Source organism: Helicoverpa armigera, chromosome 24 (genome assembly GCF_030705265.1).
Source record: "Helicoverpa armigera isolate CAAS_96S chromosome 24, ASM3070526v1, whole genome shotgun sequence".
Classification (NCBI taxonomy): Eukaryota; Metazoa; Arthropoda; class Insecta; order Lepidoptera; family Noctuidae; genus Helicoverpa; species Helicoverpa armigera.
In genome coordinates, this window is record NC_087143.1 from 9,056,197 (window position 1) to 9,074,837 (window position 18,641).

Below are 18,641 nucleotides of genomic sequence, written 5' to 3' on the forward strand. Positions count from 1 at the left end.
AAAATTGATATTGACAATGACAACTTAAAATTACTGTCACTGAAATGTGGTCAATCAACGAATGTGGATTAAATAAAACATTTTTAGAAAAAAATATGCCCATGTATTCTCTTAGCCCTGTTTAGTTTATTTTGTACTACCCCTTTGTACTTCCCTATATATTTTCTTATATACTATCCCTATCCCTACTCCTTCACGCACCCCTGTATTTTCCTTGTATACTCTATTGTGTACATACTACTCTTATGGTAGTACATATTACCTTTTATAAACTCCCTTTTGTAGGTATGATGTGTACTTCTTTATGTACTCCCCTAAGAACTCGCTTATATACTACCCCTTCTTTCCCCCAAATGTACTTCTACTACTCCTATAAACTCCCTATTAACAACCCTATACATCCCTTAGAAATACTCATTTTAATTAAAGGAATGAGTTACTTTTTGTTTAAAAAACATGTATTTGCGTTGTTATTTTGCACCTCAGTTTTGAACATGCATAAACATTGACTTCTTCGTAATGTGAAGCTCGAATGCTTGTAACGGAATGCTTATACATAGACAAAAATATACTTTTTATTTTTTGATCTGACATTATCAAAATTTGCTGTCAACTTTGTATAAAAATCCAGTAAAAATCAATTGAATTATGAAATTAACGTGAAATTATTACGGCAATTGTATATTTACTTACAAAATAATATTAAGCGTACATTATATTAGTTTTTATTTATTAATTGTAAAAAAATATGAATTTATTATTTAACATAGACAATTGACGTAAATCAGCTGTCCAATATCAGTCGTTGTAGGTGGCAGCACCGCGTCACGTGAATTTTCATGGCGTTGAAGGGCTAGTCCCGAATTGTCTTGTGATTTCGCCAAATTATTTGCTGTTTCAAATATTTAGTGTTAAACAGCATTAATTTATAAGTTCCAGGTGAGTGTCGTGTCTCAACAGAGTGTGTTACGTGGAAGATGTTGCCGTTAAATGCTTTTGCGCGGGACTGAAAGATGTCAAAGTCGGCAGTGACGGAGTGTAAGGGGTGGTTTGGGGTGATTTTCTTGGGTTTGCTCGCGGCCGGCGCCAGGATGTCTGACCGCCGAGCGGGCGCCGCGGGACCGGGCTCGGTATCGATTAGGTGCACGAGCCCGTTGCGTCAGCGTTCTGGCTAAAAACACCAGATCGTCGGCCGCTTCCGCGGGATCGAGACTGCATCTTCGCAGTACAAAATCGATTTTTCGGACAACGAAAATGTTTTTGATTGCACCAAACATGTAACATTGGTGGCGACGTGCGTTTCTACACTGAGTCTGTATAATTAGTTGGTATAATGAGTTGGTAGTACAATGTCTTATGTGGTGTTTCAGTGGTGAAGATGTCTGAATACTGGGTGATCAGCGCCCCGGGCGACAAGACGTGCCAGCAGACCTGGGACACCCTCAACAATGCCACCAAGTCGGGCAATCTCAGCGCCAACTACAAATTTCCAATCCCTGACCTGAAGGTAATCTATTTTGATTCATTTATTTATCTCAATTAGTAGTGTTATCTTTGTAAAAAATCTAAGACCAATATAATTCTATTCTAACAAATTATTCATGTCATATTCCCTATTGGATAATGACTGAAAATGTCCTTGGTCAGTAATAAGCCAGCTTCCAATTAATGCATACTTCTTGTCATGATCTTACCGTGACCCATTTTTTAAGACCCTATGAAAACAGTGAAATCAATAAGTATTTAACATGAAAAAAATTTCAATGGTCATCTAATAAGATCAAGGAGATTCATATTAGCTTTTATTATAGTTCTGAGAGCAAAACAGATGAATAAAAACATTGGAAAGAACCATGTCATTTTTTCAATTCTTTTTTACGTTAGAGTAAAATATCATTCTTTACCATGGAATAGTCTAAATTGCTAACTAGCCTTCTTTTTCAAATAACTCAAATAAACATTCTATATGAACAATGATGTTACATAAATCAAATTCATTTGACCTATATCTTGTATAGAGTATATTTTCCTAAACTATCAAAACAAGAATGGCCGTCTGTCATGTAATATAACAGGGAAAGAATTTAATTATTCTCTAGGGGCATTTTATATGTTCCATCAGTGTTACTAAATTATGTTCATTCACAATATGACATAGCCTTTTTATACACTGGGATTTTAATTACAAATAATGAATGAACATAACTTTATTACTTTACTTTCTACTACAATAATATTTACATAAAAAAATACTATTAATGTAAAGAAAAAATAATGGATTCCAATAAAGACAAAAGATGTCATTATATTCCACATAATATTTTATATATTTGCTTATTTATAATACCATATTTCCTTCCGTACTTTTGTAGCATTCAAAAAATGTTTTATTAAATTATTATTTTTCCACTATTTCCAGGTGGGGACATTGGATCAGTTGGTGGGACTGTCCGATGACCTGGGTAAGCTCGACACCTTCGTTGAAAGTGTCACGAGGAAAGTCGCTCAGTACCTTGGTGAGGTGAGTCGGGATTTTCACTTTTGCTAATAAAATATTTACTGTTAATTCCGTAGATAAAATCACAACAAGAATCATCCTAGAATTCTTATCCTAGCGTGTCTATTTTCTTTTTAAACCAAAAGCTCTTCAATTAAAGATGAGTAATTTTTTGTTTAAATCCAAAACCTTTGTATCGGGAAAAAATATTTAGAATTAGTTTTTGAAAATGTAATATTCTGTTCTATTTATAAGTTCTAAATTCTTGCCAGTTTTTTAATGTATTATCTCTTAAATGAATCTATTGAATGTAATTTTATAATCGTAAACTTATTTACTCAGGTACTGGAAGACCAACGCGATAAGCTCCATGAGAACCTTATGGCAAACAACAGTAAGTTATTTTTCTTTATTTTCTTATGGCACTAAACATAATATATAAACTTTTTGATTTTAATTCTACTCTTAAAAACATATTTCATTGTTTGGTGCCATTTGTTTATAGATATTTTTGGAAGTTGAAAAAAGGTTTGAAATAAAGAACTTAAACATAGACTTTTAACAACAAAATAGGATTATTTTGCATGATTTAAATAAAAAATAGAGAAAAAAGTTATTTATGGCATGTTTGGGAAACTATAGAGGAATTAAAGCTAAAGAATTGGGCCTATGATGTTGCCAGCATGAGAACTAATTTTTAAATAAAATAGAAACAGAATGAACTGGTGTAGACAAATAAATAAATTAAAAGCACAGAGTAGTGCGAAAAATTATTAGCATGTGTCGCTGAATTTCAATGGTTAAAGTTATCTTTTATATTTTTCTTATATTTATTTTTTAATTTATTTATTTATATTTACCTATTTTTTTTGCATGTTATTTTTTTCTAATCACACTGCCCGCATTTGAACAAGTCAGTCAGTGTGTTTTTAATTTTATTATATTTTATATTAATTTGCAATTTATACCATTGCGTAATACCCGAGAATGTTTATTATTTTTAATACATTTTCTCACATAACACATCTCATCTCAATCCCGATATTGAACACTTAAGTACCTATATTTGAGCACTAATGTGTACATACCTATGTATAATGTTTATTGACGAACCTTGGCCATATAACAAATGAACTACAGTGCTTTGTACTAAAGTTACAGAATAAAGAACGAATAGACTTACCGTACGTAAAAAAAATACAAGTTTCGTCGATAAAAATACTCAACATTATCACTTTTTATTAAAATGAAAGGCTAAGAATGTTGAGTGGACAGTGTTTGTACATGTATTTTTAGTTCGAGATTCGTTCACGTACGACTATGGCGAATCTCTTTGCACCACTGCACCTATGTGTGATATGTAAATAGATTTAATGGAATGTATAGAAAACAATTTATGTTGCATTCACCATATTGGTATCACTGCTATCGAAGTTTCAAATATTTCGCGGTGCGGCAAGGAATAATTCGGCAAAATTAGAAGAATATATCAGACTAAATTAGGATGAGACTCTACCAAAGGTAAAATTTAAATCGCATTTACAAGAAATCTTGACTAAATTGTTTTTTTTTTATATACTATTAGGCAGGCGATTGGCTTACAGGTCTTAGAGGAGAGTCGGCTAAATTGCGCATTCTTTGATTCTTAATTCAAAATTTTAATTGTATCTATTTTTTAGAATATTTAATTGAATGCGATACATATAAAATATTTTATATACATTATGTACATAACGCTTATATATCACAATATATAGTGTCGCTTTTTTATTATTATTTTTCTGATTTAATAAGTTTTTTGACACAATTGTGTTTAGAATTAATTTTAATATATATTTTAGATTGAGAATGTTAGATTTTGGGATTGCATTTCAGTGTCTGAGAAATGGAAAAAAGTTTGCGGCAGTGAGTAATATTTTTTTCGTAGTTTATGTAAATTGAGCTTAATAGTAATTACTGTGCGAGCTTCAGAGTTCAGATATAATATCTACGCTTCAAATATCTGTATATTTTTATGATATGTTTGAAAATAATGCCGTATTCTAGCTACATAACATATGGTTGTTACAGAAAATGTTTATAAGTATGTGTATGTAAGATATGTTAATATATAAATAAAATATGCTGATTTAGGGGCATTTTACTATATTTATTTACTTATACATAAAAGTTGAACAGTGACCAAACAGCAAATGAGGTTCTATAACGATTGCTAAGGTTGTGAATATTGAAATTATAGGTTTCATATAGCATCGTTATAAATTAATAGCACTACACAGATCATATGTACAGGATGTTAACAATGTGTTAAGTAATCATGCGTCACGGTGTATATTAAATAAACACTTTGTAGCGATATTTCAGTTACCATTTTTTTTTTACTGCACGGCCTATAATAACATGGAGGGTGACACAACGAGACATGTAACTTAGTATTACGTCCATAGGCTACTTGTTAACATTAAATTACGAGAGCCGAACATTTTTACCGACTCCCCTATAAGGAGAAGGTTCTTAGTTCTTCGGAATCATTTATTAAAATAGTGTGAAAGTTCAGAATATTGTTCGAATTTTATTACTTTAAGAAGGTTTCTCCTGATTTTAATGACTTCAAATTAGCATTACCTTTCGAGCCACAAACGACATGATACTGGTAATTTTATACTTTCGCACAATTTAACCAGTGTCGACTTGGGTAAATTCGAAATGTACCAGTTACATCATATTCATCAGAAATAAGATAATGTACTGTTATCAAAGCGACTGTGCCTTCAGATCAAACGAGATAAATTCGAAGATAGGATATATTTATATGACTAAATGTTAAGGTGATATGTAATGGATATGCATACCTTTGTAACAACTATAACCAAGAAAAATCCTCTTCTGTTGGTCTGCTAGAGACTAATAATAGGTATGACGATTGAAGATTAGAACAGTTTTTCAGCAGTCTTGTCCGTCAGTGTCTTGGAATCTATCGATTGATCTGCAGGAATTTTGGAAGCACTTTTGAAGGTCACGACACTAGTGATAGTTTCACAGATGGCACCGCCACATCATCACTGGACAAGGTGTAATAATTTTAGATAAATGTTTTTTCGATATGCAGGGTTGAGATAAGATGCCTGCGATAAGTATGAGATTTCGGTAAAGTCAGAACTATTTCTGCTTTACAATTTGAGGGCAAATCAAAGCAAATTACAAAAGCTTCCATCAAAATGTTCTCTTGTTAAAATGAATTTGTCAAAACGTGCAAGTTCATATCCATTACATATCTCCAAGAGCTATTAATAAAAATCACATTTCGCTTAACTTTAATTAATTTTTAGACGTTTTAAGTTGTCGCACAATATGTTGTACTAAGTAAGATTACTGAATATAATGTCTTCATATCATAGATAATAGCAATCACTGCCTCACAAGACATTCATAGCTTAGCTATATCAAGCTTTAAAAATTGTCTATGCTTTGCGCTTCTTAATTTTTTATTATTATTTAGTTTATTTATTATAATTATGAAAATATATTCTTTATTTTGCTCCTGTCCTATACTAAATCCTCTTTATTTTTATCCTAAATTCATCGAGGCGTAATAAAAGCGATATCTTGATATAATCCACTTCGGAATAGATTCGAGGTTTGTTTAGAAAACATGAAGCATTGAAATAACTTTACACCCGCCATAAACTATAGATAGGATTTGAATATAAGCGGTATATATTAGTTGTTAGTGATGGGATTGTGAAGTGTTAGGAGGCTTAGTGAAGGTTTATGAGATGGGTTATGGACTGTGGCGACTCTAGGCATTGAATCATACGCGGACCCGGGCGGGGGCGAGCCGCCGCCCACGCCTACGTCCCCGGTGTGCGACTCCGCGTTCTCGGAGCACCACGGGTGCTGGCCCTGTGAGCACCGAGAGCATTCCGAGTACGAGGCGTCGCACCCCTCGCAAGTGTCCAGCGGCCGCAGCTCGCCGCGGTGGGACGATGACGACGAAGAGGAACGCCACCACCATATTCTCACACAAGGTTTAGGAGACCTAACCCTCGCCTAACCTAACTCCCACATTTGGACGGAACTTGAAACGATCGCAAGTTTACTTTTAACCATTAAAGTTTGGACGTTCTCGGAGAGTACGTGAGTCAAGTTCTATTCAAAGTTTTTCCCAGTAGGCCCAGTATATCCTACTAGTTAGGATAACGAAGCTTTACATTCGCTAAGGTTTCGTTGTTACGTTCAGCGCTAACTGCAGATCTCAAACTAGGTTATGTGAAGGCAGTGATTGTTATGTTATATCTCATAATATCTTCTACAATTTGCTATTGATATTGTTTTATCTCCGAACAGCAGATGGCGCTGGCCGTATTAAAAATTTCGCGAGCGCCATCCTGAATTTTGGTGTATATTTGTTGGTTAAATTGAAGTTTAGGGTGACGCTACGAAGATGTGGCTAGGAATTTCACAAAATGTACGTCCTGCACCACATCGCTGTGTCCATGCGTCGAATTGACGTTTACAAGTAATGTCTATAATGTGTAGTTAACATAAACCGGGCATTTTGCGAAATTATCGTACCTATGTATCTCAAAATTTCGCGAATTGCCCCGTAGAAGCTTCATACACAGTTGAACGTGTTCTATATTATAGCTTTTTAAGTTATTTTTAGTTCGCTTAGATGTTTAATTTATTAATAATGTCGATGTTGTATTTTGTTATTGTATATTTTTATTTTAATTATAACATAAAATATATTTTTAAGTTATACTTCTGCTTTTGTGCGCAAAATATGTATTTACGATAAATCGTGGAAACAGTGTCGACTTTTTACCACGGAGTAAATTATTTGATTCATAATATTTTCGGTTTGAAACAGGGATGCTCTTTAGAAACACGTCAGAAAATCGATTTATGCCCGATCATTCAATTTTACAGTTCGCAAATTTCAGTCGCCTACGTTACAGCTCAGTCCATATTTCACTTAGTTATAGTATTGCTAAAATTAGATTTATTACAAAGACGGATCATAACCTTGATTCCGTCACGTTGGTTATTTATGAAACGGATCGCGTTTGGCGGTGTTTTAATGTTTATTATGACTGTGCACGATTTGTGTGCGTCGAACGGAACGCAAAGGCGCGGGGAAACAGTCGTATGTTAAATGTCTGTTGGACATGCAATATTTTCGCGAGCGAATAGATTTTTCACTTAAATAAATTAATTGTTTTCACACAAATCTTTTCAGGAATAGGTTTAATACAATTTAACCACCAACTTTAAATTATTATGGAATAATTTACAGTTTCTTTAGTAGTGATTAATTATGCTATTTCAATTTGTTTGGAGTATATAAATTAACCCACTATCCCCTATATATTAGGTTGGGATAGGATTGATAAATATTTATCAATATGTAAGCGGTTATTCGGGTTAAAACAACGCATTTACTTAATGTTACAGTAATTTATATGTTGTATAAATTATTATTGTAGATTTTGAATCGCAAATAAACTTGTAGATATAAACTGGGCTTGATATATTCATACTTTTGTTTTTATTTTACATTTTATCTCTACTCTTATCGAAGGAGAAAAATATAATTAGGACCGAAGACAAATTAAGTCACTTACCTATTGCAAAACAAAATTATCACATCCAGATGGTTAAATTAAAAACAATGTTTCGGTTATAGATCTAATAAATACTTTACTTACACAGAACATTTTCCAAAACCATAAATTAGATTGATATTTTTTTGTAAGCTTGTAATAATGTTGCCATCGTCATACGGTAAATAAGTTTAAGGATTTATCGAATAAATCAATTCTTATATTTTTCGTGTCTTACTGAAATAATTATAGGAAAATGGATGAACTTGAAGCAACGTATCTTTAGGTGCGTGATACAAAATATTATATGAATGTGGTATATGTGCTTAGATTGTTTTTATATTATAGATTGATGTATTTTATTGAGAAACTACATTATATTAAAGGGTTATACTATAACCAAGTTCATACTATCATAAGTCATATGATATACAATACATTACTTAATATGATTTTCAATGAAAAAAGTATATAGGCATTTTTCTAATAAAAATAATGCACCCTCAATAATATAATGTAGTTTTTATCAATATGTACCCGTATTTAAACATGTTTCTTATATTTTTATATTTGTTACTTTCTTATCATGATTTTGAATACGGGTTTTCTAGCATGGAATTATGTATGCATGTTATTATAATTTTAGTGCATGTCTCTCTATGAAACTGAGCTATGAGTGTATTAGAAAACTCTTGTATACATATGGGTTTATATTACAAACAGGAATATTTTTATTTAAAGATTCGACGCGAAAAGGATTTATTTTCAACATTTTTACAAAAAAAAAAACATTATTATTTTTTTGTAAAAAAATCTGTTGCATTTTTTTAAGTCGTAATATTTCTCCGATTGTATACATTTACCATTTGGGTAAAATCACTCTTAAGAGTCAAGAAACTCAACTATTTCAAGCCCAATGTGTACAAGAGTAAGAAATTACAGTATTTTGTCTAAATGCACGTTAAGCTAGACAGTTTATTAATTTCAATTTATTGAATAACGCTTACCATTCGTTTGTTTTGTTTCAATTTTTGGTTTTGCTCTTTTTATAACAAAATTAAAATTATTATACAATTTTAGTGTACGATATTCTTGTTATATGTTGATTTTTATACGAATGTTTCCAGTGTTTTTTGTATTGATTTTGTTTCTATTAATGTTGAATATAAAATTATAAATTAAAAATAAATATAAAATGATAACACTTAAAATTAACATTTTTTTATACAATTGGGAGATAAAAAAAAATACACGAAATTTCCAGAAAAAAAAAAGTTTTTTTTTCTGCTTTTTTATTTGAAAATGTTTTCTTGTTTTTAATTGTGTATTTGTGTTTCAGGCGACATGCCATCGTACCTTACCCGTTTCCAATGGGACATGGCGAAGTACCCCATTAAGCAGAGTCTGCGTAACATCGCCGATATTATCAGCAAACAGGTTAGTTACAACTTATTTGTAGCAAAAAAAAATCTGTATTGTATTGTTTGTATGGTTACCTTCTTTAATTATTTTCTACTAGAGTTCTAACTTAAGAAAACACTACAAATTTAAACAAAAAAAAAAAAATGCAAAGTTGAGTTTGCAAAAAAACTAGAAAGAAAACGTAACAAATCGTATCCTATATCTTCCGCCTGAAAAGTTTGTGTTCTACACATGAGAATTTCACTCTAAATATCGTTTAAAGAACTATAAATATATACCTAGTTTTTTTGGTTACAAAAATCCAAAGAAAATGTATGTTGCAAGAAATATAATAAAAAAAAACGAATCTAATACCTAAGTGTCCTTGTGTGGCCCACAGTATTGCTAATGAAACAATAGATTAATAGCAATGTTAATGACAGGTGGGTCAGATCGACTCGGATCTGAAACAGAAGTCGGCCGCCTACAACGCACTCAAGGGCAACCTACAGAACTTGGAGAAGAAGCAGACGTAAGTTATATATTGTTATATTTCTTTCGAACAATATACTTAGGGAAAAAGACTGGGTAAAGAGAATGTATAGAAAAGAAGGAAAAATAAGAAAATGTATTTCCTAAAATAATAGAATAAAGGTTAAAAATAGTATTTTGTTTAAATAGGAACGAGCTTAAAGTACCATTTTTAAAGAAATTCTAAGTCAAAGAGATAAAGTAGAAGTACTTTTATTCGAATCAAAGAGTAACGACATCCTGTCATATAGGTATGCAGTATAAAATAATAAGTTGATCGTCGAGTTATGAAATTGTTTGTTTTGATAGCAAAAATTCTTCGCCTTGATGGCTTAACTCTTATATCTCAATTTATGAACATGAAGCTATAAATCGTAGCATCTGTTCGTGAATGTAAGTACAGTAACAGAAATGTTTATATTAGGATATAAACATTTCTGTCATTATTTATCGTTACTATGTAGGTATATACAGTCATGGACACATAATTAAAGACACCCCCCGACTCGAAGTGAAATAAATAGTTATGGTACTGACATGAGCTTAAGCACGGTACAAACTGTAGTGTAATAATTATTAAAACAAACATTACATTGTGTTCTTTAAATTAAGGACAAACAATATTTTCTTTCTTTAATACTTTAGACATAAAGCTCTATGGGAAATGAATACTAACTTTTGTAGCTGATACTTGGCTGGTCAGCTAATTAAAGACAGTTAAAGCCCAGTTAAGAAAAAAAAAACGAAAGATACAAATAGTTGCCATACTTTTTTTTAGAAGTGAGTAAAATACTTATGAAAACTCGAATTAGGTAATAATTTAGGTTTATTTCAGTAAAAAATTTCATTTTAGTCCTATCAATAAGACTAGAACACAAATTCTGGTAAGTAAAATGTTTTAGGCTTTTTAATATTGTATTTTGACATACGGATTTATTCATACCACTTGATCTGTAGTAAGGACATGGTAATAAATTTATTATTAAAGATTTCTTATCAATGGCACTAAAAAAGGCATGGTTTGAGAACAACTCAAAACCGACCCCAAGGAAAACTTGTCCGCAAACAGACTTTAAGGCGGTGCTACAGGCAAATAGTGAACCATTTACATGATTCGGTACTGGTTTTTTTGGGAGTCATCTGATGCTAAAAGGACGACAATTGTATCTGCAGAACTTTTAGACTACAACCGGGTCGGGAAAAGCTGTAAGGCATGGGTATCGGAAGATGTTATTTTTGGAAAAGCACCGCGTGTCCATACTGTAGTTGGCTATTTCTATCAAATGTGAAAGGTGCAGTTAACAAGTGTTCAAAAATGTATTTTTTTTCTCATTAAACAAAGGGATACGAATAATTCTAAAATAATGTATCGAAATTAGTCGCCTCCAAAACATGAGATGGAACCAAAGTACACTAAGAGAGTTCTCAAACATAGGAGGCGAAAAAGTAATAGTGTGGGCCTTCTCTCCACTACTTGGTGTGGTGATCCTTCAGAAAGATATTATTAAAAATAGGCGAATTCAAGTACTATAATATTTTAGAAATAGCATGTTGTTATATGCTAAGCATAATTTACCGGTCCTTAGCGCTTTCCAAATTAGAAAAGTTCTGAAAAACTCGACTCTTTGATCGAGCAACTTATGACGGTTTTGGTTTGGCCCATCGCAAATTTAATAGAAAAAAAACTGGAAATCGGTTAGAAAACACAATGGCGATAAGTCATACATGAAACATTGATCAATTTTACACAGATTTTTATGAAGCATGGAAGAAAATTCCCGTAGCGACTTAAAACAAAACTGACCGCTTGCACGCTTAGGGATGTCGTGCTGTCATTGAGGTAAAAGGAAATAAACCAAATATTATTACTCATTAGTATGCTTAGTTACAGTGTAGGGAATGTTGTTATAGAAAAGTACCATCAATAATATTAATAATTTGCATTTCTTCCTCTGAGCAAATGGAGTGTCTTTAATTATATGGCCAGGCCACGTTATGGTTCATACCGCTCGAGATTCGGATAAAGCGAAAAAAAACTTGTCGCGAAGGATCACTGGAGATAGTCTTTAGTTTTAATATTTCACAATGCCCTCTTAAATATTTTAAAATAGAAAATAAAGTTCCAGTAGCAATCAGAAGAAAGAAATACAGATGAAATGCGGCAGCAATTTAAGTGTCTTTAATTACGTGTCCATGACTGTATATAGAAAATATTACGAACAATTAAGACTCATCATGAAACATAGGAACAAGACACCAATAGTCGTTCTTATCACTTTAATTATTTCTTTATTTAGATCTAGAACAACGACGAAATGAATATTAAAAAAATATTTTTTTAGTCTATTACCGCGATCGATAAGATCACGTCTTATATTCAAAGTTAACTAAGGCAAAACATCAAAAAACGTTTTATATTTGAATTTTAACTTACTCTTTGTGGCTCTACTTGCAGTGGCAGTCTGCTGACCCGCAACTTGGCGGACTTGGTGAAGCGCGAGCACTTCATACTGGACAGCGAGTACTTGACCACCCTGCTTGTTATCGTGCCCAAGTAAGTACATAAGTGCTACATTAACTTATTGAGTAATCTTTGAACAGTGTGTGAAGTTTGACCGAGCTAGGATTAGCTTCGTAGGAGGAAACATTTCATTTGATAATAATACCTACCATGTGAAGAAAACTACAATTAAAAGTTACAAAGAAAATATATTTGTAAAACCGCTTTCACATTAGCAAAAAAAAAATACATATCAGTTCTTCGGTTCAAACGAAAACGCCCGAATATGCGCAAGATTTCTGGCCGCAACTTAGTGCTTTCGCTTGGACTGTCGCGCGTGTAGGTAATTTACTGGTGTAAAATCGACCTATTTAATCCATTTTGAAAGCTAAACTGTATCTCATTGTGAAATTCATTATATCATTTGAGCAATTTTATGAAAAAAGTCAGTAATTTTAAATCAGTTTTGTTTGAAAGTTGTACTGAAAAAGAAAGCTATCTAGTCTACTAACTCTAAATGTTCACAGGTCGATGTTCAACGACTGGACAGCGAACTACGAGAAGATCACGGACATGATAGTGCCGCGCTCGTCGCAGCTCATCCACCAGGACAACGACTACGGGCTCTTCAACGTCACGCTCTTCAAGAAGGTACGAACAACAGACTTTATGTCGTCACTGAATGTAGAGTGAGTTGTTGCGTAGAAACCATCGAGTAGTTGACTAGGTCAAAAATAAATTACTTAATGGTATTCATTTGGCAAAACATATTTAAATGTCACTTTTTTTTTGCTAATAAATGTTTAATGTGAACAATACGTGACGTCACAGTTCACATTTTCGTACAAATTGCATAGAAAGTAACCGTTTTTGACAGTTCAGTGAAAGTATTGAATTTGGTTTTTCTGTGAAGTAGCGTATTTTAGGAATAAGGAATTTAGTTTAGGACCACCATCAATTTCGGCGAGAATTATTTTTGACATCTTATGAGATTATTGTCCACACTCACACACAAGTTTTTTATTTTGCTACTTTTCAGTATTAGACCACTATCCACCCTGAATTCTTTCTTACAACCGTTTCTTAATTGAGTGTTTTTATGAACTTTTCAAATAGTAATATTGAGAGTTTTCTTTTTGGTTAAGTAGTATTTCTGTCATAAGCTATTTACTTTTGTAAATAGACCCATTTTCTTCACGTATTGGAAATTAATTATAATTATTGTCAAGTTAGGCATAATATGGATAGGTAACTTTTAACCTCTGTAAAAACTACCACCTTTGTTCTATGCAAATAAATTTATTTCTTTAAATATTAACTATTAACCAACATTATATCCGTAGGTAGTGGAGGAGTTCAAGCACCACGCCCGCGAGCGCAAGTTCGTGGTGCGCGAGTTCTCGTACAACGAGGCCGACATGGCGGCCGGCAAGAACGAGATCACCAAGCTCGTCACCGACAAGAAGAAGCAGTTCGTTAGTATTAGTATTACGCACTTATTTATATTATTACTAGCCTCTACCATAGTGGTTTCACCAGCAGCCTTTGGAATATACGTCACGAAATCAAGTAAAAAGTTGTGGATAAATTTGACTTTTCAGCTCTAAAGTTCAGTACAAACAAGTGAAAAACCAACTTACGGCTGTAAATTATAGTATTACTTTTTTATTGTTTCGAAAATTACTGAAAAGGCGTTATAAATGTCTTCTCGATTAACTCTATGCTCAATATATATATGAATATAAATATATATAATATACTGAAGACATACAATAAATAATAGATTATTTTCAAAATAACTACATGCTTCCATAAGGAGAAAACTAGTGACACAGGAATACAATCAGTCATTTAAAAGAATATATTTTTAACGTAAATCTGGATATCTAATGAAGTTGAACCATCGTCTAAATATGCTGTGCATCCCCCAGGGTCCGCTGGTGAGGTGGCTGAAGGTGAACTTCTCCGAGTGCTTCTGCGCCTGGATACACGTCAAGGCGTTGCGTGTCTTCGTCGAGTCCGTATTGAGGTCAGTAACTACGAAAAATATAAAAATAAGGTACTAAAATGGTACCCAGTATTCACTACAGGGACTATGTTAACCTTCGTAATTAAAAAAATTGCCTACCAAAATTGGAACACCAATAGCATTAAAAACAGGATATGTAAAAAACATGGAGTATAATTCAATTCTTGTTTTCTATGCCTATTACTTCACCATTTCTGTAAGTAGTTTCTTTACATGACATCGCATGTACAATTTTTTGAGGAACATTATTTGTTACAAAAAAAAAAAGCCTGAAGTACAACAAGAGCCCCGGAGACGATGGTATCAGTACTGAGATTCTCAAATTGTTTAAGAACACCCTAATACCTCATATTACAAACCTTTTCAACTCCATTTTATTTACTGGCCAGATACCGCTCCAGTTTACCCACTCAAATATAATTATTCTCCATAAAAAAGGCGATAAGACAGACATCAACAACTACAGACCCATAAGCCTGATCTCGCATCTGTATAAACTATTCATTAAAGTGATACACAACCGCATTAGAGAACACCTAGACCAACATCAGCCAGTCGAACAGGCCGGATTCCGCCCGTCCTTCTCCACAACCGATCATCTATTCACATTAAATCAAATAATAGAGAAATACAATGAATACCACAAACCGTTGTATCTGGCTTTTGTGGATTACTCCAAGGCTTTTGACAGTCTCAAGCACACAGCGATTTTCACATCTTTACGCGCACAAAATGTAAATGAGACTTACATAAGGCTTTTGGAGCTAATCTACAGAGCCAGTACAGCGTCAGTAAAGCTCCTTTCCCCAGGTCCAACATTCCACATAGAGAAAGGCGTGAAACAGGGTGATCCACTATCACCAAACCTCTTCACGTGTACGCTGGAGGAAGTTTTCAAAAAGCTGACTGTGCCGTGGACATCAAAAGGTATCGCGATCGGGAGCAAGAGGCTTACAAATTTGCGGTTTGCTGATGACATCGTCCTTTTTGCGTCCACATCAGAGGAACTCCAACAAATGCTCCAAGATCTGAGCATGGCAAGCCGAGAGGTTGGACTTCAAATGAACATGAATAAGACACAGACAATGACCAACAGCACGAAACGTAGGGTCGAGGTAGACGGGCAAGCTCTACATTATGTCGACGAATACATCTACTTGGGCCAGTTAGTCTCTTTCGAAAACAGGCAACAGCGAGAAATCGACCGTCGCATTGAGAACGCCTGGAAAAGCTACTGGTCCATGAAGCATTACATGAAAGGGGACCTTCCCCTTTCACTCAAGCGAAAGCTAGTCGACATGTGTATCTTGCCCGTCCTAACCTACGGTGCACAAACCTGGTCTCTCACGGAGTGTCAGAAGTCCAAGCTCAAGGTTTGCCAAAGGGCAATGGAATGTAGCCTTTTAGGCATTAAACGGACCGATCGCATACGGAATACCGTGATACGTTCCAGAACAGGAGTCGCGGATGTGGGCCAAAAGGCGGCGACATTAAAATGGAACTGGGCCGGACACGTCAGCCGAATGCATCCGGAGAGATGGGCCACTATTATCACCCAGTGGACACCTCAGGATGGACACCGCAGGCGGGGTAGGCCCCGGAAGAGATGGCGTGACGAACTAGACGCCTATCGTCCGGATTGGTGGACACGATCGAAAGATCGGGAAGAGTGGAAGCGAGATGGGGAGGCCTTTGCCCAGCAGTGGGACACTACAGGCTAGATATAATATAATTATTTGTTACTAAAGAAACATTTTATTCAATATGCAGAATCCCATGATCCCACGAAATTATAAATCCCGAAGTTAAAAAGAGTCTTCAAACATAATAATTAACCGTATTTGTCCGTTACGTCCACAGATACGGTCTGCCGGTGAACTTCCAGGCAGTCGTGATGGTGCCGTCTCGCAAGAACACCAAGAAGCTGCGCGAAGTGCTGCAGACGCTCTACGCGCACCTCGACCACTCCGCGCACCAGCACACCAGCTCCGCGCAGGACGTCAGTACCGCACTCACTTATAGCAACTTACCCACTTATTGACTCACTAAATTACCCACACACTCACCATAATACCCACTCATTCTAACCTAACCTAACCAACGCATACCCGCACACTCATCCACATTAGCTCACACACTCACAAACTTACCCTCATACTCATCCGCTATTTTACCCACAAACTCACTCAAAATACTTATTTACCCACTTAGTCACTCACCCATATACTTGCACACCAACTTACTATGCACCAGCACACATAGACTTGAGTACATTCGCATGAATTAGACAAAATTCACATTTTATATGGGTTCACTGAAACTATATTCAACACACCATACACTCATCCGAAATTACTCCACAACTTTTCAAATTACTGCATTTAAACCACCTTTTTCACATTTGCAGAACGCGGAGTTGGCGGGTCTCGGTTTCGGTTCGTCCGAGTACTTCCCGTATGTGTTCTACAAGATCAACGTGGACATGCTCGACAAGAATTAACTGCGCCCGACGACAACCCCTTTATATTAGGTAAAATATTTTTAATATATGTTACTAGATATTCTAATTATTTGAATATTATAGCGAGGATAATTTTAAAATGTCATTGGATTTATAAAGCTGTGAGTTTTATGGCCTTCATAGGCATCAGATAGACTCAACGGGATAATGGGAAATATGGCATAGAATTCAAAATACCTAGTGGGATTTTTCAGTGCTATATTTCAGTTTTTGTTCAGAGACAAAATTGTTTTATCAAATAATTCAAATCTATATAAATAGTTTTAATTTTATTTATGCTATAAATCTGTATACTGTAGTCTAAAATGTTACGTGTGTGTTTCAGGTAATGTTACCAGGTTGTTAATCCTGTGTGTTCGGCTGTATCGGTCACGCAATAGCATGAAGTTTCATCGTACAATTTATTTTACTTTATACAACATATCTAATATCTATCCCCAAATTAATATCAACCCTTGAAAAAAGCATATTTTTCTATATGTACAGATTTTTTGAAATCGTTTTATTTGTGACATCTTTAAATCATATTTTTTCGTTTTACAATGCAGGTTGTTGGTATAGATGTTTGTGTAATTTATATAATGTGTTATTTATAAATAAGATGCCATTATGAATTGAGAAAAATATAAAATTGTTGCAATAATCTTGGTAAAGCTTTATGGCTTGATGTTTTTGTTGAAAGTTAATAAAACCTGTTTAAATAAATGAATTGAGTTCAGTATTATACTTGAGTTGCGTAGTGTAGCGTAACGCCTACAAATGTATATTAACGTAAATAACATCAGATGCAAAGCTATGTAAATAAGAACATTCCTCAAACGTGTGTAGTACATAATAAAATATTATTCAAGTTACTGTTTGTTGTGGTTTTATTTTAAAATGTGGTTTCGTGCTTACTACACAATCCTGTAATTCCTGTAGTTAGGTTACCTCTGAACGTCTTGTGTAGTCCATAACCTAGTCTTGTTCCAACTAACTTCCAATAAAATAGCATGGGCAGATCCAGCCCTCAAACAAGGTTGTAAGCATGGCAGAAAATTCACATTCATCATCATCAATGCACATATTCAGATAAATACATGAGGGGGGAAGTATATACAAAGTGTAAATAGGGTTAGTATAAAGGATTAACAACTGATTGTTTATATTATCATATGGAATTAGTTCTAAAATAAATGATTTAATAATAAAAGGGATGAGGCAGGGAGAGTAACTGAGGGCATTTAATATAGTGAGTATATGAGTGTGTAATATGGAGAGTACAAAAGGGCATATAATACTGTGAGTACATAGGGTACTAAAGAAACAGTACATACGAGAATGTAAGGATGAGTATAGGCAGAGTACATGAGGGGCTTTCAATATATAATAAGGGGATAGAATAATAATAAAAATTGATTGAGCATTTTTCATTATGGCTGATGGTTCATTAAAATTTGAATCCGTGCAAGGAGAAAATGAAATTCCCTTTGTAGTACTCTATTTACATGGTAAGAGTTGGTGGTAGGCATGCATTTCGGATCACCTCGCAATTAGTGAGTTTTAAAGTACGGACT

General features: G+C 34.0%; 1 protein-coding gene across 2 annotated transcripts; it reads left to right on the forward strand.

Moving 5' to 3' along the window:
* Positions 1 to 778: 778 nt before the first annotated feature.
* On the forward strand, positions 779 to 17,619 carry LOC110382101 (V-type proton ATPase subunit C). Of its 2 annotated transcripts, none has more exons than XM_064041161.1 (13): positions 779 to 939; positions 1,371 to 1,507; positions 2,420 to 2,521; positions 2,840 to 2,891; positions 9,443 to 9,540; positions 9,948 to 10,036; positions 12,491 to 12,589; positions 13,063 to 13,186; positions 13,879 to 14,010; positions 14,467 to 14,564; positions 16,425 to 16,563; positions 16,972 to 17,094; positions 17,411 to 17,619. In XM_064041161.1, exons 2-12 carry the CDS (start codon positions 1,379 to 1,381, stop codon positions 17,062 to 17,064), a joined length of 1,155 nt encoding a protein of 384 aa, XP_063897231.1. In that variant the 5' UTR covers positions 779 to 939; positions 1,371 to 1,378; the 3' UTR covers positions 17,065 to 17,094; positions 17,411 to 17,619. The 2 variants fall into 2 exon arrangements, with proteins under 2 accessions (XP_063897231.1, XP_063897232.1); XM_064041162.1 differs by lacking the exon at positions 779 to 939 and adding an exon at positions 1,161 to 1,294.
* Positions 17,620 to 18,641: the final 1,022 nt, after the last annotated feature.